Source organism: Argentina anserina, chromosome 3, assembly GCF_933775445.1.
Source record: "Argentina anserina chromosome 3, drPotAnse1.1, whole genome shotgun sequence".
Taxonomy (NCBI): domain Eukaryota; kingdom Viridiplantae; phylum Streptophyta; class Magnoliopsida; order Rosales; family Rosaceae; genus Argentina; species Argentina anserina.
In genome coordinates this window covers 25,254,424-25,264,745 of record NC_065874.1, presented here as the reverse complement: position 1 = coordinate 25,264,745, position 10,322 = coordinate 25,254,424, and the positions used below count along the sequence as shown (strand labels likewise).

General features: G+C 37.0%; 2 protein-coding genes across 2 annotated transcripts; one reads left to right on the top strand and one right to left on the bottom strand.

The window, feature by feature from the left end:
- Nucleotides 1-3,258: 3,258 nt before the first annotated feature.
- Nucleotides 3,259-7,556, bottom strand: LOC126786750 (ABC transporter F family member 1). The gene is made up of 6 exons (XM_050512670.1): nucleotides 7,460-7,556; nucleotides 7,108-7,341; nucleotides 6,746-6,819; nucleotides 6,429-6,639; nucleotides 5,090-5,324; nucleotides 3,259-4,731 (listed from the first exon to the last, which is right to left on the bottom strand). Exons 2-6 carry the CDS (start codon nucleotides 7,321-7,323, stop codon nucleotides 3,674-3,676), a joined length of 1,794 nt encoding a protein of 597 aa, XP_050368627.1. The 5' UTR covers nucleotides 7,324-7,341; nucleotides 7,460-7,556; the 3' UTR covers nucleotides 3,259-3,673.
- A 276-nt stretch (nucleotides 7,557-7,832) lies between these two features.
- Nucleotides 7,833-9,587, top strand: LOC126788431 (uncharacterized). Its single transcript, XM_050514421.1, has 2 exons — nucleotides 7,833-8,047; nucleotides 9,172-9,587. The coding sequence occupies exon 2, from the start codon at nucleotides 9,184-9,186 to the stop codon at nucleotides 9,562-9,564; it is 381 nt and encodes a 126-aa protein (XP_050370378.1). The 5' UTR covers nucleotides 7,833-8,047; nucleotides 9,172-9,183; the 3' UTR covers nucleotides 9,565-9,587.
- Nucleotides 9,588-10,322: the final 735 nt, after the last annotated feature.

Below are 10,322 nucleotides of genomic sequence, written 5' to 3'. Positions count from 1 at the left end.
TGCATGCAAATTTAAATTAGGCCCTAAGTCAATCTAAATGTTAATTGAAATCTTGCATGATTAGATGATCCCCTAAGACTCTAATTGTACTGGTGTCTAGAAAGTATGTAATTGGTCGAATTAGAATGCATGATAGGTTTGAACGTGTAATTATGTGGTGTAATGGTAAATTTGATTTAAGTTTGTTAAAGAGAAGTCGATCATGTAAATAGTAATTTATGTTTTATTTCAGTAGTTATAATCAATCTCAAACCCCTCATTATTTGTTAACACTAAAAGTTTAGAGTTCCCTTCAATTCCCCGGAAAGAACGATCACTGCTTATTTTATACTAACGATGATGTTTTACAGGGTTTATTATAGACGTTTTAATTAACGCTCTATCAGATGCCCGCCAAGTTTGAACAACATACCATAGATCAAAGTCGCCACTCCCTAACCACCACCACCTTCCCGCGATGAAATCAAGACCAAAGCATCAAGCTGATATAAAAGGGCTAAAAGCTAGCATTCCAAATTAAAAAAAAAATGCCTTAATGAGTGAAATTGTTCCTCGTCTAGCAGCAATCCATGAGCTGTTGGCATAGCCGGAAGGCCAACCAAGCAACTCGGCGCTGCCAGACGAAGATTTGGAAGGGGAAGAAGTCGCCACTCTAGGTCAGAGCAAGAGGGAGAGAGAGGATGTTATGTTATTATATATGTAATTTCTTCAACTCAGCCTAAATATATTGTTCATCAATCTACTTGACCTAAATATTTAGTTCTTTGTGTTGGTCATTAATTAGTGAGAAATCTTTCTGCTCCTTCAAGAGAAATTTTTATATGCTACCGTAGTACTACGTGGAAATGTCTAGTAGTTCTTTTTACCTGTTATATTTTGACACGTGGATTAGTACACCAAAATTATAATTTTACATAATTTTATTATTTGTGAAATGACCTTCATGGGTATTAATGATTTTGAATTAGGATTTCGGGTTTAGAGTTTAGGGCTTAAAGTTTAGAGTTTTGGGTTTATGGTTTAGGGTTTAGGGTTTAGAGTTTAGAGTTTAGGGTATATGGTTTTAGGATTTAGGGTATTAGAGTATATGATGTAGGGTTTTAGAAAGAAACTCAAAATACTCTTTGATAAAAATAGCTTAAATATAATTTTTTAATTAAATCTTGCATGTTAATTTGTGGTTAGATTGATACATCATTATCATGTGGTACTACGGTAACACTGAAAAATTTATCTCTCCTTCATTAGCATGATAGTTTTGTTTTTGCTTATGTTTTGAAAATGAGCAAGATATTTTGCTCTTTTTAAAAATAAAACCAAGATATTTCCTTTTCGTGAAGTAGACTGAATATAAGAGCTATCATTGTACTAATGTTAAATGTGGATCAATATTGAGCGGGATAGATCGAAAGAGCTCTATGACCAAACGCAACATGATGCTTATCGGGCCTATGTGTTAAGATAGAAAACGGCCCAATTCATATTAGCCCAACATCTAAGTAGTATTAAGTAGAGATACTCACCAGAATTAATGTAGCTGAAAAAATCATTTTGTAAAAAATATTAATATTATCAATACCAGTTCTTCACTTCTTCGTTCCCTGCTTCTTCTTCGTTTGAAACCTTATCATCTTCATGAGTTTATCAAAAAATTTAACACTATGTACGTTTTGTTTTTGTCCATAGCTTTGTTTAATAACCAACCGTTATGAATTGTTTAAAATAGCTCAACGGCACATTTTCTTTGTATTTCTTAGGAAACATTATTATATGTACTCGGAATAGAGGAATTGTTTAGTATTTCCGGAAAACCACGTGACAATGTCCAATGGTCATTCTTTTCAATTACAATTTAACACGTATGATTTAAATAGAAAAATCATATCTAAACTATTTTATCAAAGACTATTTTGAGTTTCTTCTAAAACCATACATCCTACCCTCTAATACTCTAAACCCTAAACTCTAAACTCTAAATATGAAATCTTAGTTCAAAATCATCAATACCCATGATGGTCATTTCACAAGTAATAAAAATTTGTAAAATTATAATTTTTGTGTAATAAATCCACGTGTCAAATTGTAATTGGATTGGAAGACCACTGGACATTGCCATGTGGTTCTCCGGGAGAATTGTCTACTTGGAATATAGTCTACGTGACGTACCCTTTTAATATTATTGGTTGATTTTTTATTGTATTTGTTTCTAATTGGTTACTCATATTTAAATAATATTTTTTTTCATTTCACTGCATGCATGTTTATCACACTATGGTGTAATATAATTGGCTGGATGCACCACATGGCAGTGTCAAGTGGTGTTTTGGGTATTCATAATAATTACTCGTTTCGTAGCTTGTTAGGTAAATCAGTACAACTTAAGGGAAGATTGGGATATATTTGTGCATTTAATAGTTCACCAAAAAAAAATAACTCATTGGACTTATGACAAGAGAATGATGAAATGCACAAACGTATGTGAAATGAACGTTAGTTTGAGGATTGCTTTGGTTCTGATTCAACTGAGAATTTAATGCAACTAGATCTTTTAGCTTAGGTAAGGACAACTCCAACCATGGTTCTATAAACCAAGACTGGTCCTATAATTGAGAAATTCATCTCCAATAGGCAAATATAGGGGGTGCTGATCTCTGAAATATAGGATTCGGTTCTATTTGAAGTCCTATATCTAAGCCAATTCCAAGAACAAGACTCAATCAATTTTATAGGTCTTACATCCGTCTGGTGAGTTATTGTTTTTATGAAACAATACAAAATTAGTAAATTAATCAAGTATATTGAGTATAACACCTCATATAAGATCTTATTGTTGGAGATCATATTTATAACTCATGAAAAAAATGTTAAAATAAGATTATCACCCCCTAAATAAGACTTAATGTTAGAGTTGTCCTAAACACAGATGGAAGTTAGTGTTGATCCAAACCCTAACACGAAAAAAAAGTTGCGGACTTGCAGCCATACAAATTTAGTTAATCAACAAGAAAATATCATGCTGATCGTTTTAAGGTGGGTGTCGCTACACATAAGCAATCAGGCATAAGAACCTCTTGTATATCTACTTCACGCTCTTCACCAAGATCGGCTTGTGAATTATCGCCCGTACCATTGGATGAAACAGTGAGACGAAATACAACCCGGAATTATAGCAATCATTACCAACAATAGCCGACATTCACAGGCCCCATAAACTGTACAAGAAATTCAATCACCATCATCAAACTGAAGACCACAGACTGAGAAAAATGGAATAGAAACTTCATATTATAGAATACGCAAGTACAACAATATAGCATTTCAGATAATAGACCAAGCCTCATAGACATTGTATCTACCTAAAATATAAGTATAACTTAATCGACCTGGTTAATAACCAAGTAAAATAGACTACCAAATGAAACATGCAAAACGAAAACAACAAAAATAACCCCTGCACAAACTGGGCTAGGGCATAGAAACTGCCACGGCTCGAAACAACAACCAAGCCTTCTTTGCCAATTATGCTCTTGGTTTCATCATAGTTCACTCTGAGAAGATGTAGCTCAGAAAAGATAGTACCCTCACTACAGTGTCTCATCCATATGTAGCAAGCAAGGTCAACAAATTAACTACTACAAAACTTATGAGAAACTTATCAGCAGCCGCTGCATTCTTAGTCACCTAAACCAGCCTTCGACTTTAGGTGATTCTTAAATTGCATAATATCACCTTCCCACCGGGTCACTGCTTGATTTTCACATACCCAAATCTCATGAGCAACCTGGTTAATGAGCCTGAAATCGTGGCTAACAAGAACCAGACCGCCATCCCACTCATTCAGTGCCTCAGCCAGTGAGTCAATTGTCTCGATATCCAAATGATTAGTCGGCTCATCCAACAAAAGCATCTGAGGCTGCCTAAACGCCAACCAAGCAAAGATCACTCTGCTCCTCTGCCCATCTGATAAATTACTCATTGGCATAACCTGTGCCTTCCCTGTTAGTCCAAATTTACCAATTGAAGCCCTCATCTTCTCTTCCTCATTACCAGGGTACTCTTTGATCATGAACTGGAGGGCAGACAACTCCATATCAAGCTTTTCAGTCAAGTGCTGGTGGAATTGAGCAATCCTGAGATGATTGTGCCTCCGGACCATGCCATCAAGAGGAGTCAAGTCCCCTGTCATCAGCTTCAGGAGAGTACTCTTTCCGGCTCCATTAGGGCCAACAAGAGCTACACGCGAATCCAAATCAACACCAAAGTCAATGTTCTTGTAGATCAGATTATCAGGAGTGTAACCAAATGAGACTTCAACAAACTGCAGTACAGGTGGTGGCAGCTTTCCCACATCAACAAAACGGAAGACTAAGACCTTGTCTCTGGCCACCTTTTCTGTAAGCCCACCACGCTCCATCTTAGCTAGTGTCTTCTCTTTACTTTGTGCCTGGCGAGCAAGTTTTGCTGACCCGTGACCAAAACGAGCAATATACTCTTTCATGTTAGCAATCTGTTCTTGCTCCCACTTGTACTGTTTCATCTGGTTTTCTTCCAGTTCTGAACGTGTCTGGACATACTGATCATAGTTTCCAGAGTAAATCTTTAGTTTTTTGCTCTGCATGTGAATGATATTTGTGCAAACACCATTCAGAAAATCCTGAGAATGTGAAACAACAACCAAGATGCGCTCAAATTTCTTCAGAGTCTCCTCCAACCACACACAAGCTTCAAGATCTGTCAACATACATTATAAAAAAAATATTGTCAAAATCACTGTAATTCAAAATATTCCTATCATCTAGCAGATCAGAAATTATAAGACAATCTATATTAGTTAAAAGCACGAATAAGTTAAATGCAGTAGCAAGATATGTAAAGTAGATGGATGTACTTGCACTCAATTGACAATTTATAATTTATCAGATAACGTCACTTTACAACCTAATAAGAATAGATACGCTCACATAATGAGAAAAAAAAAACAAATTTTATGATGTACAGCCTATTAAATAAAGATCTGACCAAGTTAAGAATTCGCACACCAGAAAGGCATTTTACTATTAGCTGCAACAGAATAGGCAGAAAAACTGACCAAGATGGTTGGTAGGCTCATCAAGCAACAAGATCGTTGGGTTAATAAATAAAGCACGTGCAAGTGCAATCCTCATCCTCCAACCACCAGAGAAATCTCGAGTTTTCTTTGCTTGCATCTGTTTGTCAAAACCGAGACCAAATAAAATTTCAGCAGCCCGCTTCTCTGCAGTTGCTGCATCCAAAGCTTCAAGACGCTCATAAATACGTTCAAGCTGCTCTCCACCTCCATCATCCTATAATCACAAAAGAGGTCAGCAGAGAAGTAGACCCAACTAGCCAAAGCATACACTAATGAGTTTTTATTTTTGCCAAAAACAGTAGAAATCAGGGACACTAATTTATACCAATTACAGAGCTAGCTATTGTCCCGTTAAATTTGCACTACTTTAATACAAACTGAGATGCTATTTGTGGAGTACAATGACAGATTTTCAATTTTCAAAAACAATGCACCCAAGTTCCTGAATAGCTATTACTTCATGTTGGTAAATATATAGGGAGAACAAAGAGGCTCCTACAGCTAGACTGAATTTTTTTGAATTTGATACATTGCAGAACATTTAATCAATCTTCAGATCTCCATTACTCCAACTATCCTCATGACGATAAAGACACGATCAATAACCCACACACACAAGTGACAAGAAGAACAATACATATCACCTATGTAGCACCGACACTTCTAAGGCCAGAGTGTCGGAGTGTCTGACACTTCCCGACACTCCCCGACACTTCCCTGACACACCACGTGGCGTGTCAATAATATTGACTTTTCCGACACTTCTCCGACACGCCACATCATCATTTTAAATTAAAAAAAAACATTAAAAAAAAACAGAATTAACCCAAGTTTTATTTCAGCCTTATTGTTTTCCCTTTATTCTTTCCTTATATTTATTTCTTTTGAATTGTTATGCAATGAAATGAACTTGAATCTTTTATGCATTATTTCATGTGTTATATTTTTTTTGCATTAATAAATATATTAAACTATATATAAATTGCCGTGTCGACGCCGTATCGGAATCTAGGTTTTTTAGATTTGCGGTGTCGCGCCGTGTCGGTGTCGCGGTATCGGTATCGGTATCAGTGCTACATAGCATATCACCAAATGAAATTGGCTTTCCTGCCTCACATATTCATGTGGAAAAACAGTAAAGATATATTCAGACAAAAGATAGATACTACATGACATCTAGTAAATCTACGGAGGGTTTTGAAGAGACAATTTTTTTTAACAAAATCAGTAATGCAATATATTTGATTTGTCCAAAATGCCTAACCAGACTCTTTGCTACTACTATATATGAGTTCTGACACAGTAAATTTAATCTTACCTGAGCTGCCAATTCTTCAACTTCTTTCTCCAATCTAATCCTTTCCTCATCACAGCTAATGACAGCCTCGAGTGAAGACATGTCTGACGCTTCAATTTCTCTGCTGAGATGAAAGATATCCATGTGCTCTGGAATAGGGAGCTCTCTGCACCCTATTGCAGTAAGCAGAGTAGACTTACCACACCCATTCAGCCCAAGTAAACCATAACGTCTGAAACATAAACACAACAAAATCAATTTTGATATTAACAAGTATACGTAGGTATCTGAAAATCATTCATTCGAAGTATGATTTGACAAAAATAGCTGAAACAAACCTGCCATAGTTAAGCTCCAGTTCAGAATCAACTATCAAATCGTGCCCATGGAAAGTAACAGATAGAGATTCAATCTGCAACAATCAGGTACAACTCAGTTCAAACTTTACCAGAACTCATAATCAACTACTATTAAAAGTAAACATGAACAAAACTCATACCAAAACTCAAACCTGCAACTGATAGTAAACATACCCCCTTACTTTCTTTGATTATGAAATACTTAAAAAATTACCTATACATACTAGCTATAACTAGCCATATGAACAAATTAAATCATTTATGATTTCGTACATGCAACTGAAAATCAGAATATCTCATAAACATAAAAGGCAAACAGAGACGTGGTGAGATGTACAAACCCGGATATCCCTGGAAAGAGGGTGAGAGCAAAGCACGCCGGTGCAATTCCGATCCGATATCTTCATCGACTCGACACCATTAGCGAGCTTATCAGCTCCATTCTGCGACTCCGCCGCTGACTTCGAAGAAGCCGCCGCCGATGCCTTGCCACCTCTCTTGGCCGCCGCCGCAGCCTTCTTCTGAGCCGCCTTCTTCTTGCTCGCGTCAGACACCATCGTCTCTAAGAATCAAACCTCTAACAACACAAATACCAAATCCACAATCAAAAACCAAATCGCAACAAACAATAAAATTTGAAACAAACGAAGAGAAAAGAGGATGAAAGAGGATGAGAGATTGGGCCGGGCGGACCTAGAAGGCGATCGGAGAAGAGAGCTTAGCGGTGGGAGTCAGATCTGGCGAGATTGGTTAAAACCCGAGAGAGAAGTTAGGTTGGGTGCTTTTTCAGAAACGGAAGGTCAGGGATTTGGGGGATTTATAAGGTGAGAGGGTTAGGGTTGGGTCTCCAGTGACACGTGTTGAGGATCTGGAGGCAGTTCCCACACTATGGCTCAGGGGTTCCGTATACAATTTTGGTTCTGCTTTGTCTGCACTCGAAGACGACACCGCTTTGTGTTAGGGTAGTTTAGGAAATTCAGTTAAAAAAATCACAATCTCAAAACGCTGCGTTTAGCAACTTTATAACACACCCGAGCTTATTCTGCTTCTGCTTCGTCTCGCCGTCGTCTTCTTCCCCAGCGGTGGAGAGAGAATCGAAGGCCAGAAGCTCTGATTGGTTTGAGCCTGTTCCGCGACTTCGCAGCCTCCTCCGGTGTCTCCGATCACCGATTGGGCTTCTCCTGCTTGGCCTGGTCTCTCAGCTTGTGTTTGTAGCTGAGAAACCAGAGAAGAGTTATTACCCTGTGGAGTTGATCAGAAAGCTTCCAGTTTCATTGGAAGGTAATTTAAGGGACTGTTGATATTTGTGAATTGGTGTGCTTACTGTGAAATCGACTTGTTCATGTTTGAGGAGAATTGAAGGTGAAGACTATGTGTGCCAATTTGGATAATTATTACCTGGGAATATAATTGTTCATTTCAAGCGAGTTTGGTTTCATTGTATTGCCTCTTGTGGTTTAATGTTGGAATTATATTCTGTATACGATTATAGATTAAGAAGTTTTATAGAGTTAAGAATGAATCCTGTTCAGTTTGGTCAATTTAAAACAGTCTGATCTATATTGGTGTCAAGCCCGTATGTTCAACTTGGATTAGGAGCTTTAGTAGACATCACCTGTATAGTGACCAGGGGGTATTTTGAATTGTTTACTTATCCAGGATAGTAGGGGTTACTCCATTTTTAGGTAATTTGTGATATCCGATTGTTAAAATGGTCACTTAATTGCTGAATTTATTTTGAGAAAATTGTGAAGCATGCCACTGCGACTTTGGTCATGTAGAGTTTTGTCATGTATGGACAGTTTTCTCTTTTGTTATAAAATGAAATTTGTTCAGGTTAGATGCCTATGCACCCTGGCTTATGTATACAGTATACTTGAAGAGAAATTCGAACTTACATGTAAATACGTACTTTACTTATTATCATATTTTTAGTTTTCAAATGTTATCAAATCTGAAGTAATTCTGATTTTTGGCATGAGCTGTACTCTTGATTCATGTTAGCGTTAGAACAGTGTCATGTTGTCCTCATAAAGCAGTAGTTATCAAGAGAATGTACCTGCTATTGCAGAAAGGCACATGTGATTGAGTTCATCTTTAACTTCAGTCTTTTTTTTTCCATTTACATCACCCTAGATTTGGGATTATGTTGATGAAAAATTATCATAAAGTTGCCTCTTAAGTTTAATGTGACTGGTCCTGTGATACTTACCCTGTAGAGTGTTTTGTAAGAGCTTGCCACTAACCATGGGGAGATTAAATTTCAGACTGTTGGCATTTTCATTTCTCTTTCACTATATTTGGTTTTATGGAATCTTTTCCAATGAGGACTGTTATCACTCAATGGTCCTCATTGGAAAGGCTCCCTTGGTTTCATAGCTGATTGGGATTTGTTAAAAATGCAGGAGTGTCCAAGAATGAGTGTTATGAAGCGGTATGTGCTGCGGTTATTCATATCATTGAAGTACATCACAGCAAATGTCGTTGACAGAAATAATGGTCGAATTGTTGTAACAGCATCTACAATTGAACATTCAGTTAAGCACTCACTGGAGTGTGGGCGCTCTTGCAATGCAAAGGCAGCATCAGTTGTTGGAGAGGTGCTCGCTATGCGACTTAAGGTGGAAGGTCTTGACCAGGGACAAGGACGAGGAATTCATGTTAATGTGAATAGTGAAGTTGAGAAGAAGGGTTTCAAGAACCGTACCAAGGTATGGGCTATTGTCAATGCTCTTAAAAACAATGGAGTTAAACTTGTTCTTGATGATAATGATGAAACCAGTTCGCGGCCAAGTTAATAAATAAAATAATCCGTTTTACCTTGGTGATGTTCAAGTATTGAATCATTTTATGTTGTTTGGTAGGCTTATACTGATTTTGAAATCCTTGAATTGATCAATTTATCCGTGGAAAACTGTTTCCACCATTGCTAGCTGCATCAACTGATCTTGAAAAAGTTTCCTTTCAAATCACAGATTGGAGCTTCAATTTTATGTTTTCTTCATTGATCTTTCCTATTTGTTCAAGGCTGAAGTTGATAAAAATGATATTTAGAATCCACCCCAAGGTTTGGACTATAGTCAATGCAGTTGTGCATGCTCTTGTAAATGATGGAATTAACCTACCTCTGGCTGATTATGGCGAAAATAGCTCTATGCCAAATTAGCAAGTAGAGTATTCCTTTTTTTCTTCCTTCTATTTGTCTATATGTTTAATATCTATAATAAATTGTTTTGGTAGAAGGGTTGAAGTTAGGGTCGGTTGAACTTATAAGGATGATTTCTTGATATATTACATAAAGAAACCCATTATAGGGTCATAATTCTTCAGAGACGGCCATGCTTTCTGCCCATTAACATTTTTGGAGAGACTAGTGAAGTGGGATATGTTCCTCTAGAGTAAGGAGGTGAAATTATTCATAGTCCAATTACAGTTGCATCAAAGTATATGCCTCTGGTGTTAATATCAGCAAACCCAGTGGTATTTTGAAATTCACATCAGGGTCATACTATTACTTCAGGATGAATTGTTTTTGAAGTTAATTTGTCTTGGAAAT